Source organism: Antechinus flavipes, chromosome 4, assembly GCF_016432865.1.
Source record: "Antechinus flavipes isolate AdamAnt ecotype Samford, QLD, Australia chromosome 4, AdamAnt_v2, whole genome shotgun sequence".
In the NCBI taxonomy this organism is placed as follows: Eukaryota; Metazoa; Chordata; class Mammalia; order Dasyuromorphia; family Dasyuridae; genus Antechinus; species Antechinus flavipes.
The window spans coordinates 13,458,697-13,480,691 of record NC_067401.1 but is presented as its reverse complement, the minus strand read 5'-3'; the positions used below and the strand labels follow the sequence as shown (position 1 = coordinate 13,480,691).

Genomic DNA, 21,995 nt, shown 5'->3' with positions numbered 1-21,995 from the left:
TGCCACTTTACCTTTGCTCCATAGAGTGGGTCCACTGACCCAAAGCTCCAAGAAGCCTTTCCCACCCCCCACTCCTACCTGTGGGTGCCCTTGCTCCCAAACTCCCAATTATTTATTCAGCACGTCCACTTGTTCTGTCCCCACCTTGGACTCTCAACTGCGGGAGAGCAGAAATTGTTTCCGTTTTGTACTGAATATACAGAAGGGCTTACTAAATGATTTGTTTGTATCTTAATTTTTATATCTTCAGCACCCAGCACCAGGGTCGACACATATTTGTCACTTAAGAAATAATATTTATTTCTTTTATAATATTATATATAATAATCTTAATAATAAAATAAAAATTAAACAAAATACTAAATAATTAAACAAAATAAATAAATGAAAATAAACTTAATAAATAAATAAAATCGATTAACTGATGAATGTTTACCTTCATACCTGTCCCAACTTTACCCTCTGCTCTGCTCTCCACATCTTACAAGTGATTGTGAATCTTTTCTTTTCCCACTGCAGTAGCATCTCTCTGGAACCCTGGGGAGCCCTGGTTCAGGAAATTGTCTAGTTTTACAGCTAAAAGTTGGGTTTTTTATATATAGAAGAGGGATTGGTTTTGTTCTGCTTGGGGGGGGCGGGGTGAGAGAAGGCAGGAGGAACAATGACTGAGTTTCAAAAAGGAAAAATTTGGGTTTGATTTAAGGGAAAAAATGTCTTTAGCAGAGCTATCCATGCAGGAATGGAATGGGCTGGCCTTTCTCCCAACCTCCTCCCTCCCTACTCCAATGGGCCCTGCAGATTCTGGGGCAGATCCCCCAGGCTCCCTGCCTCCCCCCCACACTGAAGCCCCCCAAACCAGGTCCCAGGGAATGAGGGAGGGCAGGCTGGAGCAGCCTGATTTTCTTCTGTTTAACTTCAGAGCCCGATTTCCTTAGTGCTGAGACGGGGACCCTTGGGTGTTTTCACAGCTGCTGGGACAGACAGTCTTGTGGCTAAGGCTCTGTTTCAAACTTTCCCTCTGACTCACTGCGTGATTATTGGGCAATTTACTTGCTCTTGGCCTGTTTTTCAGCTGTGAAATGTGGAGCCTAATAGCTACCCTTGGTTTCCTAAGTGTCCTGTGAGGATCAGGGAGTCACTGGAAAGTGTGGAGAAGGTTCTGACAGTCACGGGATCCTGCACAATAATACCTTATATTTCCAGATCTGGGCAAAAACGCTGAATTCAAAGCAAAAGCTTCTGGCAGCAATGTAAAAACAGGGAGAGAAGAACAAACCAACCGATGCTCCATTTCAGCCCACTGAGGTGGCTTGGTACCGTAGGAAGAACACAGATTTGGAGCCAGGGGATCTGAATTCTGATCTTAACTCTATCCCTTACAGCCTGTGTGGTCTAGGACATCTCATCTTGCTGCAACAGTTTGCTCATTGGTTAAATGAGGTTGAGTTATATGTTCTCTAAAGTCCTTTCTGGCAGCTGAATGGATAGAGCTCCAGGCCTGGAATCAGGGAGACTCATCTTCATGAGTTCAAATCTGGGCTCAGACACTTAATAGCTGTGAGATCTTGGGCAAGTCTGCCTCAGTTTCCTCATCTGTAAAATGGGCTGGAGAAGGAAATGGCCAACCACATCAGTGTCTCTGTCAAGAAAAATAGGGTCATGAAAGACTAAAAAACAATCCAACAATAACAGATCTGTAACTCCAGGGCTAATGTTTTTTTCTGCTGTATCCCCTACTTCCAGTCTTCACTGGCTGAACCAAAAGAACCAGGGATGGAGCCAGAGAGAAGCTCAGGGATAAGACAGAAAAAGATAAGAGGTGCCGAAGGCTATCTCCCATGATTAGCTCATGTCCTGTGGAACACCTCGGGTTACCAAAATCAAAACTAAAACAAACAGTGGAAAAACCCCAGAAGGCATGACAGGCACTTCTTAGAAGAAGCAATTAATGTCTATGAGAAGGTGGAGACTGAAACAGCAGACACGCAGTGAAATGAAAACATTTTTCTCGCCCTCCACATGGCTCGGTGGACAAACTCGTTGGGTTGCTGGGCGGGACCAGTTTTTATTTTTAATTTTTGGCATGTTTCCCAATGTGTCTTAGCCATGATCAGTCAGTCAGCCAAGAAACATTTATTCAACACTCATTCTATGCAGGTAAAAATTCAGTCCCTGCCTTCAAGGAACTTATACTCTAAGAAGGGGCGGGGGCAGGGAGAGATAACACACAAATATGTATGGATGTATAAAGTACATACAGGGAAAATGGGAAATGATCTTAGAAGGGAGAGTCTAGCAGTAGGGGGAGGGGAAGAGGGAACATTTTTGGCAGAAACTGGGGTCTGGGCGGAGGTTTAAAAGAAGCCAGGAGCAGAGGTGAAGAGCGAAGCCTGAACTACAACAGGTACCAACATCACCAGCCAAAAGAGGTGGCGGAGGAGTTGGGAAATCTGCTCCTGTAGTGCTGCAGTGCCCTTAGGGCCGTGAGCACCCAGTGTGATGTGAAACTTAGAAAATGAATTCATGGCTTAGACGAGAGAGGATTAGACAAGACTGGATTCAAAACAACTTCTGATTCTGGCTACTGGTGTGATCTTGGGCGAGTCCCAAGTCCTCTCTGGATCTCAGTTTCCTCATCTGTAAAACAGGAGGTCAAACTACAGGAAACCTAAGTTTCCTTCCAGCTCTGAATGGACGAGTCCATGAAAGTGAGAACTGTATAGCTTGTCTCCATGCAGCCTTTGCCTCCATTTTACAGATGGGGAAACTAATTGATTATAGAGTTTCCTGGACCTTGTTATAGAGGTGGGGGAAAGGAGGAAGACTGGGCATTGGAAGGATGCTTTTTTATCAGGTGAAATTTTTAAAATCACTTGAAAGAGATAGTACAGAAGGTATCTTTACGATGGAAAGCCAGGGTCTCTTGTTACCAATGTTTGCCTTCATGGAAAAGTTACTGGGTGCCAGGACAGAAAGTGGAGCTCCGGTGGGGAGAGGGGTCGGGGTGGGGAAGGGGACATATCTGTGCTTCAGTGGGTACAATGTAGGCAATCCTGGCAAGCCTTTACTGGGAGAGGAAATGCGTCCAGGCTTCCAAAGTCCTGCATGGGCTTTGATTGATCTCTATCTCTATCTCTATCTCTATCTCTATCTCTATCTCTATCTCTATCTCTATCTCTATGTATATCTATAGAGATAGAGATAGATATATATTTATAGATATAGATTTCTATCTATCTATACAGTTATATATTGGGGTGAACTCTGCCCTTTTCCACCAAGGATCCAGGCAAGTCTCCAAGATAACCAGACCCAGAAAGGGCCAGATGTGCATTGGTATAGGGAGTTTCTCACCAGGAACTCTCCATACTAATGAAAGCACAAGTCTGGCTGTGTGTGTGAATGGTGAGATCCTCCAGGTGCTCCCATTTGTAGATGCCTCCATGTTGATTGCATCAAGCCCCAGGACCTTTCAGAGCCTCTTGGAAGAGATCTGGAGTCACGCCAAGGAGTTTGGTCCAGTTATTCACACAGACAAGACCAAATGGATGAAGGATGTCTACCGGCAGGGTATAGATGTATATATATTTATATGTGATTATCTCACTCTCTCCGTCACCTATCTCTATATTTACATACGTACATGCTCTTCATATTGTAGATAGGTAGATTGTAGATCTATCTATTTGGATATCTATGTATCTATTTGGATAGATGCATATCTATCCAAATGCTCTACACATTGTAGATAGATAAGATAAGATAAGAATATATAGATTATATATGTATACGTAGCTATCTCTCTATGCACTCCAAAAGAGCTACCATCTCTCTGAGTTAGAAATCCCCTGAAACAAGGCAGATTGCGACCCATCCCTGCCTGTTCATCCTGTGTAACTCTGGTCCATGAACCCCCCCAGCTTGCCGCAGGTGGTTTCCTCCAATGTGCTAGAGGCCTTCCATGCTTTTCTCCAGCATCATGGAGTAGCAGTGAAGCAACCTGTCCATACCCCTGCATTCACTGCATTCACTCTTGCGATATGACCATTCCAGCTTCTCTTTCACATGTCAGTCACTCTGGTCCTCTTCAGCATTCTTCATTGGTTGCATTATATGGCCTGCTCACAGCCACCAAAAATCCAAAAATCTTTCCATTGCCTTTTGTGTGATTCTTCTTTTAGTCCTTCAGAGGCAATGGAGTTCTGGCTTTCTCTGCCATGGAGCAACACTAGCCATGGTGTTTGCACAGGAAAGATGGGCCTTGGCCTTTATGGACAGCATGGGTGCCCTAAAAGAGCGTTGCAGTTTCTGAAGGTGATTCCCCCCATTGTCTTCCTCCTTTTCTATTCTGGGCCTCCTGTTCATTATCCATCTGTATGTCTGCCCAAATAGCATTTATATGGTACTTTAAAGTTGCCAAGAGTTTCATGATTATTATCTCATTCAATTTTCACAACAATCTTGCTATTTTTTCCTGAGGAAACTGAGGAAGACAGAGATGAGTGACTTGACATGAATCATGTACTAGGAAATGTCTCAGCGGGATCTGGACTCACATTATTTCTAACCCCAAATTCACTGAACCAGCCTGTATGGTTGGTTAACTTCTATAGGCTATCCATTGCCTAATGATATTTACACAGTCCAGGGATCCTCAGACTTTTTAAATAGGGGGCCAGTTCACTGTCCCTCAGACTGTTGGAGGGCTGGACTATAGTAAAAACAACAACTTTGTTTTGTGGGCCTTTAAATAAAGAAACTTCATAGCCCTGGGTGAGGAGGATAAACATCCTCAGCTGCTGCATCTGGCTCGCTGCCGTAGTTTGAGGACCCCTGCTGGGTAGACATTCTTCATCCATTTGGTCTTGTCTGTGTGAATAATTGGGCCAAACTCCTTTGAGTGACTCCAGATCTCTTCCAAGAGGCTCTGAAAGGTCCTGGAGCTTGATGCAATCAACATGGCGGCATCTACAAATGGGAGCACCTGGAGGATCCCACCATTCACACACACAGAATCCTTCTCCAGGGTCTCCTCCATCACGGTGGTGAATGGCTTTGGCAAGCATCTATTTGGCAAGCAAAAACCTGTTTCATGCCTCACACAGTCCATTATCACATAGTTGTGGACAGGGTTATTTCTGTTATATCCTCCAAGGAATTTGGAATGGTTTTGGTGAATGAATGGGGTCTTTTGCTGGAAAAGAGCCTGTGAAAGCACCACCTCTGAAGTCAGGAGGATTGAGTTCAAATCTGGTCTCAGATACTTAACACTTCCTAGTTGTGTGATTCTGAGAAAGTTAGTTAACTCCAATTGTTTCAGCAAACAAACAAACAAATAAATAAACATAAAAGAGCCTGTGAGGTGATGTTTCAATTCACTGTCTAATTCTTGTTTGTAATCCACAAATGATTTACAAAATGATATGTTATAGTCTATCTTTCCATTGATTGTGAAATGGAAGAGATAGTCCATTATAGAAAAATCACCTGAGGAGGCAGTGGGTGGTATAGTAGGTAGAAAATCATCCCTGGAGTTAGGAAGATATGAGTTCAAATATGACCTCAGACTCTTACTACCTGTGTGATCCTGGACAAGTTACTTACCCCTAATTTCCTCCCCTCCCCTAAAAAAAAATCCCTTGAGAAAGCTTGCCTGCAAGTTTCCTCCAAAGATCTTCATGGAGGATGTCCTTGGTTCATATATAGAAAACCCTGATAAAGATATTGTATGGAAGAGAAGGTATAATATACAGCCCACAAGTCACTGATATTCTCTCGGTCACTCTTTTTTGTCATTGGTATAATCTGGAGTTTCTTTGTCTTTTGACACATTATAAATCAACCTCTCAGGAGTCTTACCTCTAACATAGACTCCCTCTTTCTCTACCTGGTTCAGTCTGGCTTCTTTTCCTATATAGTGGTTATGTTGAATTTTAATAAGAAACATATAAATATTTTATAGTTGTAAATAATTAAACTTTTTGATATCAATGTTGTAAATTTGTAGCATTTATAATTCTGAAGTTATTATTGATTTCAGTTCTGGGGTTAAGTGGACAGCTGTAGTTTGCAGGAGTCACAGGGAACAAAATCAATTGTGGACAGTGTGGTGAGGGGCACTAGATGTGGCTTAGGAATAGAGAGAAGAGCCCAAGATTAGGCCCCCAGACAGAGACTTCAGAAAATTGAAGTAAGAAAGATTTGAGGCAGGGGCAGCTAGATGGTGTAGTCCAGGGGTCCTCAAACTTTTTAAATAGGGGCCAGTTCACTGTCCCTCAGACGGTTGGAGGGCCAAACTATAGTAAAAACAAAAACTTTGTTTTGTGGGCCTTTAAATAAAGAAACTTCATAACCCTGGGTGAGGGGTATAAACGTCCTCAGCTACTGCATCTGGCCCATGGGCCGTAGTTTGAGGACCCCTGTATAGAGCACCAGCCCTGAAGTCAGGAGGATGGGAAATCAAATCTGGTCTCAGACACTTAATGCTTTCTAGCTGTGAGATCCTAGGCAAGTCACTAACCTCAATTGCCTGTGGGGGGGGGGGGAGGAGGGCAGGGGAAAGAGAGAGCACCAAAGGAAAAAAAAGAAAAAGAAAGAGCTGAAGCTTAGGGCATCATTACCCATATTTCAGGACTACAGGATTACATTAAAATCTGCTAAAAACAAAATAAAACAAAAAAGAAATGAATGAAAATAAGTAAGCAAAGGAGAAGAATCCAACCATAGATAGTTACTATGGGCATAGAAGGTTTGAGTCCATATTCAGAAGAACATAATGGAACTAAAAAAGTCACTCCTTTTTCAATGAGAAAGGCCAAATAGTCCCAAGCACAAAAAATACTTGGAAGTACTTAAAAAATACTTCATAAATCAAATAAGAGAGATTGAGTAAAATTTAGGGGAAAAAATAAGACCAATCCAAGAAAATCAGGAAAATTATGAAAAGTCAACCAACTGACAATAGAGAATCAAAAAATTAAGGAAGAAAAGAATTCCTTGAAAAATATAATTGGGCAGGGGAAAGTTAATGATGTTTAAAGACACCAAGAAATCATAAAACAAAATCAAAAGAATGAAAAACTAGAAAAGAAAGTGAAATATCTTATCAGAAAAACAACTGATCTGGAGAACAGATCAAAGAGAAATATTTTAATATAAGAATAGTTAAACTACCTGAAAAAATGATTTAAAAAAAGAATCTATATAATATTACAAGAAATCATCAAAAAAAGTGTCCTGAAGTTCTAAAATAAGAAGGCAAAGTAGAAATAGGAAAAAAAAAACTCACTAATCACCACCTGGAAGAAATCCTAGGAGGAAAATTTACAGGAATACTATAGAGAAGTTTCAAAGCTTTCAGGTTAAGGAAAAAAATACTGGAAGCAACAAGATAAGAAAACCATTTAAATATCATGGAACTACAATCGAGATTACACAAAAGCTAGCAAATATTATTTTGAAAAATGGTAGATCTTAGAATATTATATTCCATAGAACAAAGGAACTGGGGTTTATGAATAAAGATAACTTATCAGCAAAATTAAGTATAATACTCAATTTAAAAAAAAGGATAATGAACAAACTCAAAGACTTTTAAGTTTCTATGGCAAAACAGTAGAACATAAGGGAAAATTTGTTATATAACATTTGAAGAAGCATAAGGTAAACATTAATAAGGTCAAACTAATTAATGTGAAAATAATAGTAGTACTCTTATGACTGTCATTGTTATTTGGGTAGTTTGAAAGAAAAATGTCAGATAAGCTGAATACAATGGGTTGGTTCTAAAAAATATTAAAATGTAGGGAGAGGTTTTTTAAAAAGGAGTAATTATCTTATACAGATAAGGCATAAAAAGAAAAATTGCTACAAAAGATGCTAATAGGGTGAGGGCAGGTAGTGCCAGAACCTTACTTTCATTGGGAATGGGTTAAAGTGGGAATAACATATATATATCTAGAAGGACATAAAAGTCTTCTAAATTCAGAAAGAAATAAGAGGTTAAGGTGATAGGATGGGGGAGAGGATAAGGGAGGGAGGAACTCTTAAAGGAGTGGGTGGGTTAGGGAAGAAGAAAGCAAAATAGGGGGTAGAAGTAAAGCAAAGGAATGAGGAGGGATGGGTCAAATTGGGTGTGAAGGATAATGAAAGAAAATAGAAAAGAAAATTATGTAACAAGTAATTGTAGCTTTGAATGTGAATGGGACAAATTTACCCATAAAACAGAAAGTGATAGCAAATTAAAGTTTTGAATTCAACAATATGTTGCTCTCAGGAAACAATATAAAAATGAGAGCTATACACAAAGATAAAATCAAGGGCAGGAGTAGAATTTAGTATATAACAAAAGCAGGGGTAGTAATCATGATCTCAGACAAAGTTAAAGTTAAAATAGATTTAATCAAAATAGAAAAATTGAGAAACTATACTGTGTGTCAGCAATATTATTCAATGATGTTTTTGATCCCACCTACATAATATAAAATGCTTGAACATATACTTGCCAAAACAGACAGGAATTATATGACCATAAATATAAAACACTGTTTATCCAAATAAACTCAGATTTGACCAATTGAAGTAATATTTATTGTTTATGGGTAGGTAAAGCCAATATCTTTTTAAAATGACAATTGTACCTAAATAATCTATTTATTCAATGTCATCCTAATTAAATCAATAAAAAATTACAGTTAGAAAAAAATAATAACAGTTCATTTAAAAAAAAAAAAAAGGTCAGAAACCAGGGAAAATAGATTGAGTGGTATCACCTCTTAAATTATATTACAAGGTAAGAGTATTGTAGAAATAAAAAAGGATAATTTTCATTATTTTAAATTAAAATTTTCTTGTATAAATAAAACCTAGGTAGGCAAGAACAAAAGAAATACCTAAAATTGAGGGAAAAACATTCATAGACAATCACTGATAGGATGTGATTGGGTTGGAATATTGCTGTGGTGTAGGAAATGATGAGCTGGTTGATTTAGAAAAACATGGAAAGACTTGGACTTAGGAAGGAAGATGCTATTCACTTTCATAGAAATAGATGACAGGAGGAAATAAACATAATACAGTCTTACATGTGTATGAATGTATATATGTATATAGGTGTATGCTTATAAATATCCATGTGTTTGTATGTATATGTGTGTGTATGTATGTATATATATATATATATATATATATATATATATATATACACACACACACACACATGTATAATCTCCACATTTAATTGTAGCCTTCTTTAGGGTGGAGGTGAGGAGGGAGGGGAAAAAATAAAAAGTACACAGCAGAGAACAAAAGAAAACCAACAAGGAAGCAAAGAAAAGCCAGGAAGCTTTAAAAACCATGTGTATTATTTATTATAAAAGGTTTTTTTTTGGAATGGAAATTTAATATTTTATAAAGAATCTTCTCATGGTTTGTTATATACTTGACATTTCTTCTTTTTTTGTTTTGTATTTAAGTTTCAAATTTTAAAAATTACTAAAAAAATGGTTTGACCTATAATTGGAAAAAATAAAATACCATAACAAATAAATAAATTTGACTCAATTTTTTATATATTTGAGAGATGAAGACTATCAGAGAAATTTACTGTAAAAAAATTTTCCTTTATATTCTTGACCATTTTTTTCCAGATGAATTTTGTTATTTTTTTCTAGCTCTATAAAACAATTTTTTTTTGCAGTTTTATTGGTATGGCACTGACTAGATTGTTTTTTAATTTTTAAAATTTTCTAAAAATGATATTGACTCTGCCTAACCAAGACAATTAAAGTTTCTCCAATTGTTTAGATCTGATTTTTTTAATATGTGAAAAAGATTAACTATATTATGTTCATATAGTTCCTGGGTTTAATTTGGTAAATAAATGCCTAAGTATATTATATTGTTTGCAGTTTTTTTTAATAGAACTCTTTCTATCTCTTGTTGCTGAAATTTATTGGTAATATACAGAAATACTAATGATTTCTGTGGGCTTATTTTATAACCTGCAACTTTGCTGAAGTTGTTAATTATTTCAACTAGTTTTTTAGTTGATTCTCAGGACTCCCTAAATATACTATCATATCATCTGCAAAAAGTGACAGTTTTGTTTCTTCATTATTAATACTAATATTGTCAATTTCTTTTTTTTTTCTTTATTGCTCTAGATAGCATTTCTAGTACAAAGTAGAATAATGGGCATCCTTGCTTCGTTCCTGATCTTACCGGGAAGAATTCTTCCAGTTTATCCCCATTACAAATAATGCATGATGATGGTTTTAGATAAATCCTACCTATTATTTTAAGAAAAGTGCCATTTATTCCTATTCTTTTTAGAGTTTTTAAAAAAATAGAATAATTATTGTATTTTATCAAAAGGTTTTTCTTCATCTATTGAGATAATCACATGATTTTTGTTGGTTTTGTAATTGGAATGGTCAATTATGCTGATAATTTTCTTAATATTGAACTACTCCTCCATTTCTGGTATAAATGCCACCTAGTCATAGTGATATATTGGTATAATTTCCTTATTAGTATTTTATTTAAAATTTTTGTATCAATATTCATCAGAGAAATTGGAGTCTCGTGTAATTTCTCTGTTTTTACTCTTTCTGGTTTAGGTATCAGCCCCATATTTTTGTTGTATGAGGAATTTAATAGAACTCCTTTGTTTATTTTCCCCAATATTTTATATAATTTTAAAAGTAGTTGTTCTGCAAATGTTTGATAGAATTCACTTGTAAATTCATTTGGTTCTGGAATTTTTTACTTAGGGAAATCATTTATGGCTTGCCACAATTTTTTTCTAACATAGCATTATTTAAATATTCTATTTCCTCTTCTGTTAATCTGGACAATTTAAATATATATGTACATATATATGTATATATAAATATATGTATGTATGTATATATATATATATATATATGTAGAGAGAGAGAGTAAATAATCATTCATTTCATTTAGGTTGTTAGATGTATTGGCATATAATTAGGCAAAATAGCTCCTAATAAATGCTTTAATTTCACTTTTATTAGAGCTGAAGTTACCTGTTTCATTTTTGATATTAGTTATTTGATTTTCTTTCTTTAAAAAAACAAATGAACCAACTTCTTCCTATTTGTTGTTGCTGATGTTGTTGTTTTAAACCAGCTCCTACTTTTATTTCCTAGTTCGATGGTTTTCTTTCAATCTCTTTGATTTTCAGGATTTCCAATTTGGTGTTTAAGCAAGCTTACATTCTAATGTTGGAACAAATGAGGATACATATGTCTTTATAACATAAATATATGTGAATAAATTTGGAACCTAGTCGGTTCCCGGAATAGGGGCTCTGCAAGTTCAGTAGACCAAGCAGTAGAGGAGACAGTGAGCACAGACATTTTAGGAAGCAGAGTCATTAACTAGGGCAGGCAACCTGGGCTTTTTCACAGGACCCTGATGTTTAGAGGGTGCTTATCCCATTGTTCCAGAAGATGTTTTCTTTGCCCACTGGCATCTTTCTCCTTCTGCTTTCCATGGCTTCAAAATTTCTAGTTATAAACTTTGCCAAAGGTTTAGGTACTGCCACAGATTTATATCTCTGAAAACAATTCTCCTTTCATTGAATGTGTCAGTTACTCCTTTCATGATATGGGCCCCAGGAATAAATAACCTGCTTCCTCTTCCACTCTCACTAGCTGTGGTTCTGACCAGACCCTCTGTAGAAGAGAAAGCTTAGCAGAATTCAGCCTTTTTTTAAGCTTTCATTTTGATGTTTTTTGCAAGGTTTTTTCTTTTTTTAAGTATCTTCTTTTTGCTACTAGTTAAATAGAAGGGAAAAGAAAAAGGAATAAATGGGCTCCCTCTGATAATTCTTCTTCCCTTTCTCTTTTCATTTAGGCCTTGTAACATGACCTATGGGTGCTAAATGGTGGGTCACTGTAAAGTTCCCTTATATTCTTTGAAAGGTAGATTAGTCATGGTGAGTTGGCCGCTGGATTGGAATTATGACTAGCTGTGTGAGTGTGGGTCAGTCATTAATCTCAATGACTTCTACCTTCCAGTTCCAAACCTGTTCTTCTATTCTAAGTACCAGAGACAGCTCTTGAAGGAGCCTGGGTCCTCTGGTACTTGACTGCTCTTCCTGGACCATTCCAAAGAGCACTAGTGGGAAGAAGTTAGGGACCCGCAAGAGCCTCAAAGGGGACTGTGATGGGAGAAGGGGCTGTACATAAGTTGGGCACGTGTAAGTTGGGGACCACTTCTATTTCTCTTTCAGGGCCATGTTCTGTAATGACTTAAAGGAGAAATATGAGAAGAAAATCATCATCAAAGGCGTGGATGCAGAAACTATGAATATTCTCTTAGACTATACATACACAAGTAAGGCTCTCATTACCAAACAGAATGTCCAACGGGTTTGGAAGCTGCCAGCCTCTTCCAGGTGGGTGAACCGAGAGACCCAATGAGACAGTCAACAGAAACTCCGGGAAACTTGCTGGCTCTTGCCTCCATGCACTGTCTAGACCTGCCATTAGGATGACAGAAGCGTGGGCTTTTCCTGGGGCCTGTGTCTGCTTGAAGATTGGGGCATGCCATCCTCACGGAAACTTCATGTGAAAACTAGTTTTGAGGGGGTAGTTATGAGAGGTATTGTGGGTATAACAAGTCCACATAGGAATCTTGCCCATTAATTCCCTCGTTATGCTTTTAATCTCCCACCATCAGGCAGTCAGCCAGCTCACTGACAAAAGTGAAGCATTTAGAGAATTTTAGGAACAGTTCTTTGAAGTGAAGCAGAGTAAAATGAGCAGCATCAGAAGAACAATTTATACAATGAATTGTAAAAGGAAAATAACTTTGAAAGGTTAAAAATTCTGATCAAAACTTGAAAATATGTCTTACACTTTCTACCTCTTGGCAGAAAAGTACAAATTTTAGGTACAGAATGAGACAAACATTTTTTGACGTGACTAAAACATGTATTGTTTTTAAAATTATTATTATACTTATTTGTTATGGAGTGAGGGTGATTTGTTATAAGGAAGGGAGGAGTATTGTGGAGGAAGATAGAGGAATACTGATGATGTGGAGGAAGAATAGAGGGATAATCATGGCTCCCCTATTTCTGTCAAAAGCATCACAATCTTTCCAGTCACCCAGGTATGTACTCTCTGAATTACTCCTGTCTCCTCAGTATCTCTCACCCATATAATCTATCCAATTGTCAAATATTTCTGCCTTCACAATAGTTCTTATATCAGATTTCTCTCTACTCACAGGCACTGGGATGTTCTAGGAACTCAACATCTCTAACCTGAACTACTGCTATACTTGCCTGTAACGCCTCTCCAATGCATCCTTCACACAGCTGTGACCTTTCCTGTCTTACTCCTTCCATTCCTTACTCCTGTACATGTACTCTTTTTTCCCCTTCATTTTTTTTTAATTAAAGCTTTTTATTTTCAAAACAGATGCATGGATAACTTTTCAACATTGATCCTTGCAAAACCTTGTGTTCCAAATTTTCCCCTCCTTCCCCCCACTCCTTTCTCTAGATAGCAAGTAATCCAATATGTGTTAAACACGTACATGTACTCTTGAGCCAGCGACACTAATCTTCTGGCTGTTCCAAGAACAAGACATCCTCTCTCTCGCTCCTGGAATGCTTTCTGGCCGTTTCTCATGCCTGGAATACTTTCTGCTTTGACTATTGATCTCCTGGACTTCCTTTAAGACCTAACTAAAATCCTACTTTCTCCAACCCCTCCTAAGTGCCTTCCCTCTGTTAATTATTTCCTATTTATCCCATACTTCGTTTGCTTCATATATTTTATATTCGTATATTCTTGCATGTTGTCTTCCTTGTTAGACTGTAAGCTCCTTCAGGGCAGGGACCATTTTTTGCCTCCTTTTGCCTCTCCAGAGTTTAGTGCAGAGCCTGTTACATAGCAGACACTTAATAAATATTTATTTTTGATTGAAAATGATTTTTACTAAAGCTCAAGTCTGACAATATCTCCCTGACTCCTTTCTCTCCCCTCAGAGAGAGTTTACATTCTATTGAGGATGGGAAACAACACGTGCACACTCAATTAACAGGCATTTATTAAGCACTTACTGTATGTTAAATTATTAATTTACTATGTTAAGAGATAAGTACACAATGAAAAACAAGGCCCTTTCATTCCATGGGGAAGCAGGTTGGATACAAGGCAATTAGGGAGGAATGGAAGCCCCTTGGAAACAAGACCTTTTCATGTTTGTCTTATCACGCCTACTTGATGGGCACTTTACAAATTTGTGCTGCTTGACTTATTGTTACCCAGGGATCCATAGTTACAGAGGCAACACCAGCACAGAGCAGGGCCATTGATAGGTTTTTGTAGTGACTTAAAGGGGCTGACCAGGTGCCAGGACCACAGAACCTGTGGGAGGGGGATGGAGCTAACGCTCTTTTAGCTGCTTTCAGACTCCTACCCAGTTTATTAATATAGACTCCAGGCGAAGAGCTGAAATGCACCTGCGTGGCTTCCCGGAAAGTCCTCCTTCAGTGAACCGACCATGTGAACCTGGGACACCCTGTGCAGACTCTGTAGGGAGAAGTGAAGCCTCTGAAGGTGGGCTGCAGGTGGCCTGAAAATCAAGGCTCACTTATTTTTACCCTTTGATCTGAAATGTTGAAAATAAATAAAGTCCCCATCTAGCAGGATGTCCCTAGAGGTCAAGGCGGTGTAATGGCTAGAGTTCTAGATTTGGAATAGGAGAAGTTTGAATCCTCCCTCAGCTACTCGCTGGTGTAAATTACTTAAATTAGGTTATTAAAAATAAATTAAGTTACTTAAACTTAATTCTCTCAGCCTCTGACCTCTCATCTCTAAGATGCTACTCGTGAGAGCACCCGCCTCCCACGTTGTAATGGCTCAAATGGGATAACAGGGGTAAAGTTCTCTGTAGACCCGAAGTCACTGTATCAACACAACACCATCGTTGTTATTATCGTCTTCTCTTTGGAGGAGAATGGGATGCAGGTACAGGAGAACTCGGGACAAGCAGGTTCAAGGCGTCTGAGTCACAGAGAAGGATCAATAATCGGTCTGGAAGGGTTAGAGGAGGAGCCAGAATGTAAGGGTCAGGATCAGCAGTAATCTAGTACAACACCCTTATTTTGCAGAGAGGGAAACTGAGGCTTAGGGAGGTCCTGGGGTTTTGTGCTTTCCTCTCTTTATCTCTCCCCTCCTCACCGGCCCCACATATATACTCAGGGGCCATCAGGCTATGGAAGCTGCTCCCTCAGCTTTTCTCCATTTTCATTCCCCCATTTTCTCTGTGTAGCATCTCCTGCTGCACGCTCCAATGGAGCCATTCTAGAACTACCCACTTTCCATTTTATGCCAGCATTCCTTAGGTATTCATACTAAAACGAATGTGTCACCTTTGACTTTTCTCTCTCCTCCCATCCCAATTCCAATCAATTACCAGCTAACTGCATTAATCAATCACTACTATGTGCCAGGCTCTGTGCCAGGGAGGTTTATATAAAGAGAGGCAAAAATAGTCATAGACTTACGGGCCTGATAGCCCTCAGACAACTACCTGCAGACTAGATTGAGCATAACTGCAGAGAGCAAGGGCTGCTGGGAGCTGGAGAAGGGGCTAGGGAAGGCCTCCCGTAGGTGTGTGTTTTAATCTAAATCTTGAAAGAATCCAGGAGGCAGATTTGGGGGTGGGGAAAAGCCTTCCAGGAGGCTGGAGGACAGCGGAAGGAAAGGAATAAATCGGGGAGATGGAGTATGGTGAGTGAGGAACACAAGTGGCCAATGCAGCTGGATCCAAGTTACATGGAGGAGGGAAGGATAAGAAGATGGGAAAGATAGGAAGGAGCCAAGTCACCAAACAGGATTTTATAAGTGGTCCTAGAGGTAAGACAACCTTCTCAGGAAATTGGACCACAGAACGGGGAGAGGTCCAGGATGATAGTTGGTAGGGATGGGAGGACCCAGTGAGGTTTATTTTTTTTTTTAAGATGGAAGAGATGTGAGCATGTCAGTAGGCAGTTAGGAAGCTGAAAGAGATTAAAGTTAAGATAGGGAGAGAGATGATGGAGAAAGCTGGAGAAAATAAGCTCTCCTAAGACTCAGATACATGGGAGCAAAGAGAAGGGCCACTTCTTCCTAAGAAATGGGATGTAAGATGAGAAGTGGGAATTCTTTTCAAATGGCCTTAATTTTTTCATGAAATTTGGAGCAAAGTTTTCAGCTGAGAGGATGGGGCGGGGGGAGAAAATGCTTTGGGAAACTTATACAGGAATGAAAAAGTCTGGGACAGCAATTACTGTGAACGGGTCAATGAGTGGATCTGGGAGATGTAAAAAGCTTGCTTTGCTGCAGAGGGAATGGCAGCACATAAATTTGCAGAGGACTCAAGTCAGCAGAATTCTGTGATTTTGTTCCCAGCTCTGATCAGCAGCATAAGAGGGAAAAGAGGCAAAGGGTGGAAAGAGTTGGTTTTTGGCAAAGCAGAATCAGAGATAGAAGAGAGCAAAGGACTTACGTGATGGAATTGGTTCGCTAAGGATCAAGACAGGGTGTGTAGTCAAAGCAGGGGCATTAGCTGTAGCCTGAGGAAAGAACTAAGGGGTCAAGGGATTGGAGGTCCCCAGAAGATTGAAGAACAGCATTAGGGGTTAAAGACAGAAAAGAAAATGGAATGACAAAAGATTTTAATCAAAGAAATTTCAGGGTTCCTGAACGTAATGTGTGGAGACCATCTGCAGATGAGGTGGAATAGAGAAGTCATGAGAAATGAGAAGAAGAGGTGGAGTAGGTGGTCATGGGAAGTGAGTAGAATGAGGAACTGGGAAGTTGGGGTGTTTGGAGCAACATCAGTATCTTGCAGTCTCCTAGTACGAAGACAGGCACTGAGCAGAAAGGCCGAGCCAGGCGGTGAATCAGTGGAAGGGACAGAGAGCATCCTGGGGGTGGAAGGCAGCTCCCAGGGCCTGGATTGGGTGAGAAGCCTCGATCTCATGACCTTTAGAGAAGGAGAGAGTGCTGAGTAGTGGTGGTGAGGGGAGATAAGCAGTGTTAAAAGGTCTGTGATAACAAGTTGGGTTTAAACATTCTGGTTCTGAGTCTCTCAGTTTCTAAGTGGCCAGTGGCCATTATCTAACTATATGTACACATGCACACTCACACATTTTGATATTGTCATCTAGATGGAGATGGGGAGAGAGACAGATGGATAGAATAGGCAGGAACATATGTAGATAGAGGGATAGACGGGATAGTTAAATAGAAAGATGGATAGAAAGATAAATGGATAGGATACATGGGGAAATATGTAGATAGAGGGATAGATAGATAGATAGATGGGATAGATGAATAGAAAGATGGATAGGATATATAGGAAATATGTAGATAGAGGGATAGATAAAAAAGATGGATATATATATATATATAAAGAGAGACAGAGAAATGGAATAGATAGCAAAATATGTAGATATAGGGATAGATAGATAGATGGGATAGATAAATAGAAAGATGGATAGGATATATAGAAAATATGTAGATAGAGGGATAGATAGATGGATGGATGGATAGATAAGATATAGGATAGATAGATATAGATGGATGGAGGATAGATAGGAAAATATGTAGATAGATAGATGGAAAGATGATTAAAAAGACAGGCTAGGATAGATAGACAAACAGGGATAGATAGAAAGATTGATAAATGGAAAAACAGATAAATAGACAGGTAGGTAGATGGCCAGATAAGATAACTAGGTGACAGATAGTCAGTGGATAGAACACTGGACCAGAAAGTTCTAAGTTCAAATCCAGCCTCAAAGACACTTCATAGCCATGTGATTTAACCTCTGTTTGCCTTAATCCACTGGAAAAGGAAAGGCGAACCAGTCCAGGATCTTTGCCAAGAAGAATCACAATGGGGTCATGAAAAGTCAGACACTACTGACCAAAAAAAACAACAAGAAAGATGTCATTGGGACATCCACTGCAACACATGAAAACTCTTACGCAAATCCAGTTGTTTGGGACAGGGGGCAGGTCACATTTCCTTGAAATAAGGGCAGGGTTGTCTCTAGTAGGGACCTAGATATACACAGATAATCATTTGTACAGCACAGATGAAAAGGATAATGATCAAATTTGGTCCTGACAATGAGAGGAGTAAATGCACTCTCTTTCTTTCTTTGGAGGACTGGAACAATTAATCTGTTTGTTTTGCTGAGATCTTTCTCCATCTCTCTGCATCTGTATGTTTTGTCCTTCCCTCCCTTCTTCTTTCTCTCTGTCTCTCTCTGTCCCTGTCTCTCTCTATCTCTGTCTGTCTCTGTTTCTATCTTTCTTCTTTGTCTCTGTCTCTCTCTTCTTTCTCTCTGTCTCAATTTTATTCTTATTATAGGGAACGGATGGTTCTCCTGGAAAGGGCGGGTATACATTTGAAAATAAAGATGCTATAAAAACAAAAGCTATCAACCAATTTTTAAAAAATTAGATAAAGGAGAATGAACATCCCTGATGTTCACACTTGCCTCATACTTCAAGGACCTGTAATTATGGGATTGTGGTTCCTTTCTCTCCGCCAATGGAGAATGCAACCTCTCCACAAATTGTAGGCGGTCTTGCAGAGCTGCCTCACTTAATTCAATTTGTCTCTCCCTCCCTCTCTAGTTGGCACCTGCTGGGTGCTGACTCAGCACACCCAGTCTCTCTTCACTGTTGAAATGGGAATAATAAAATTATATTTTCCCGAAGGTGATGGCCTGATCCTTACAGCATGTTGACATTTGAACTTGGGAAGTGATTTTAACCCTCTAGGTCTTAGTTTCCTTATCTGTAAAATAAAATATTTGGACTACATCGTAGCTTTATGGATTTAGATTTGAAGGAGCCTCAGAGGTTATTTTATTATTATTATTATTTTACGATTTTTTGGTAAAATTAGTAAAATGTAAGATGGAATTGGTTCACTGGGAATCAAGATAAGGAAAAGAAGAGAATATATACATATATGTATGTATATTTTTACAAATGGGAAAACTGAGGCCCACAGAGGAAAAGTGGCTTGGCCAAAATCCTATCAAAAAATATCTAAAATCCTGCAAGTTTTTGAGTATTTCTATGATTCCAGGAAAAAATATAGACAGAGAAATGGAATAAATAGCAAAATATCTAGATACAGGGATAGATAGATAGATAGATAGATAGATGGGATAGATAAATAGAAAGATGGCTAGGATATATAGGAAATACATAGAGGGATAGATGGATGATGGATGGATAGATAGATAGATAGATGGGATAGATAAATAGAAAGATGGATAGGATATATAGGAAATATGGACATAGAGGGATAGATGGATGGATGGATAGATAGACAGGAAATAGGAGCTGATCCCTTTGTGACATGTTCTAATTGCGTTGTGTTCCTTGCAGTTCCTCAGGATGGTAGATGCCTGTGCTACTTTTCTCACTGAAGCCCTCAACCCCGAAAACTGTGTCGGGATATTGAGGCTGGCAGACGCACACTCCCTGGACCACTTAAAGAAGCAAGTTCAAGGCTACATCATTCAGAATTTCACCCAAATCTTGAATTATGACGAGTTCCTGGAGCTGCCGGTGGACACCCTCCACCATACCCTGAAGAGCGACGACCTCTACGTCACCGAGGAGTCCCAAGTGTTCGAGATGGTGATGTGCTGGGTCCGGCACAAACAGTCGGAGAGGCTCGGTTTGCTCCCGCGCATCCTCGAAAACGTCCGCTTGCCGCTTTTGGACCCCTGGTACTTTGTGGAGACGGTGGAAACGGACCCGCTCATCCGACAGAGCCCCGAGGTCTTCGCGCTTCTACAGGAGGCGAGGATGTACCACCTGTCGGGCAACGAGGTAGGCCAGAATGGGAGCTCTCCACAGCCAATTAGCGCTGCGCTCGGGCCGCTCTTGGCTCTGCTGCCAGGGCCCTGCATTTCCTCTCTCTGGGCCAGGGCTTCCTGCTTTATAAAACTGGTGTGGGGGGTAATCCGCAGGAACCCCCCAGCCTTACATCCCATGTACCTGTGAATCAGTAAGAAGTGGAACCAAGGGGCAGCTGAGTGGTGCAGTGGAAAGAACATCAGCCCCGAAGTCAGGAGGAGGTGAGTTCAAATCTGGCCTCAGACACTTAACACTTCCTAGCTGTGTGACCCTGGGCAAGTCACTTAACCCCAATTGCCTCAGCCAAAAAAAATGGAAGAAGGGGTGAATGGGGCATCCTCCTGAGAGGTTCAGTGGCTCTTGTCAGCTTGTGTCAAAATCAAGATCGGAACTCATCTTCCTCATCCCAAAGCAGGCTCTGTTTCCACTAAGCCACTTTGCCTTTTGTTGGCATTTTAATTTTAATTTATTATTATTACTGCTGAGGCAATTGGGGTTAAGTGACTTGCCCAGGGTCCCACAACTAGGAAGTGTTAAATGTCTGAGGTCAGATTTGAACTCACCTCCTCCTGACTTCAGGGCTGGGGCTCTATCCACCGCACCCCCCAGCTGCCCCATTGGCATTTTTGTTACTTTATTTCATTTACACGAGCGGATAAAGTCCCTTTATTCCTAGAGCTTCTTGGGCTAAGATTACACCAAGTCAGGCTTACAATAATTTATTGTGCCCAGAAGGTTCCCCTTCTGGTTTCTGGGAGAGGTCTAAGATAATTTGTCTTAAGGACGGCAGAAAAAAAAGTCCTATTTGCGAACCTGAGTTATGTGGAGGATTCTGGGATTCCATGAGCAAGTCATAACAAGGGATGTTTACGAGTGCTAACTGACACGTGGGAATGCCAGACACTAGAACATGGCCCTGAGGGGGAGGATGAGGTGTGAGGCAGGAGAAAGAGACAGAGGGAGGAGCAAGCTCGACAATAGCAAGCCTGGCGGGGCCTTTGGGTGCTAGACAGGTGGAAAGGAGGGATACACACAGCAGAGCTTGGCTTTGGGCAGGGTGGGGGATGGAGAGGGACAGAAAGGCTTTTACTCTGCCCCGGCCTGCCGCTTAATAACAGGAATAATGATAATAACAAGCATGAGGATGAAGAGAGGCAGCTTACCGCAGCAGACAGAGATCTCAGGAGTCAGTGTGACTCTGTGCATTCTAGGAAACAAGCATCCCTTTAGCCACCACCCTCGTGACCCTACATCTTTACCTTGCTCCTGAACAGTAGCCCCCACCTTTTTATATCTCCCTTTTATCTCTCTCGATGAAGCTAACAAATCTTTCTTTTGTTGTTTGTATATGAACTCCCAGGGTTTAACAGATGCTTGGAACACAGTAAGCCCTTAATAAATACTGTCTCTTCATCTCTCCCTGCCTCAGTTTCCTTTTCTGTAAGATGAGAGAATTGGATTAGGGGGCTTCCGACTCAAGATTAAGCATTTCCATCTGTCATAGAGAAGATCTCCAAATTCCCTTGAACTCCTGAATTCTATGACTGTGCTATCTCTTGGGGGTGGGAGGTATAGGGTCTTGACTGAAATAAGAGGGCTGATTCTTTTTACTCCTTATGGGACCTTGGGAAAATTGCTTCACACTCCTTGCCTCAGTTTCCTCATCTGTAAAATGGGGAGCTAGAATCCTGTGGAACCAACACTCCTGGTTGTGATTTTAAGCACCAGAATGGTTAATCCTCAAACCTTGGGAGTGACGGTGCTACCCTCTGGTGGCCCTGGTTTGTGATTGCAACAACAGTAAAGAAAAAAAGGACGGATTGTTTTGCAAATCTAAATTTATCAGAGCATATATTTTTATCATCAACATGATTTAACATTATATAATTTGTAAATATAAATAACAACTTTTATTCATATAAAGTGAATGGTTTACAAACAGCATCTCTCTTTGGTCCTCACAGCAACCCTGTGGAGTTAGTGTAATTATTGTTCTTTTACAGATAGAGAAAATGGGACTTTGGGAGAGACCAGGAGACATTTATCGAGGGCCACGAAGGCTGGATTTGAATCCAG

The 21,995-nt window shown here is 39.9% G+C and overlaps 1 protein-coding gene across 1 annotated transcript in view; it reads left to right on the top strand.

Annotated features, from left to right (window-relative positions):
- Window positions 1-21,995, top strand: part of KLHL6 (kelch like family member 6) — a 45,958-nt gene that overhangs the window by 9,018 nt on the left and 14,945 nt on the right. Inside the window, 3 exon segments of the mRNA XM_051991833.1 lie at window positions 12,260-12,396; window positions 12,399-12,424; window positions 19,443-19,892. Of these exon segments, the coding sequence (XP_051847793.1) occupies window positions 12,260-12,396; window positions 12,399-12,424; window positions 19,443-19,892 (613 nt within the window).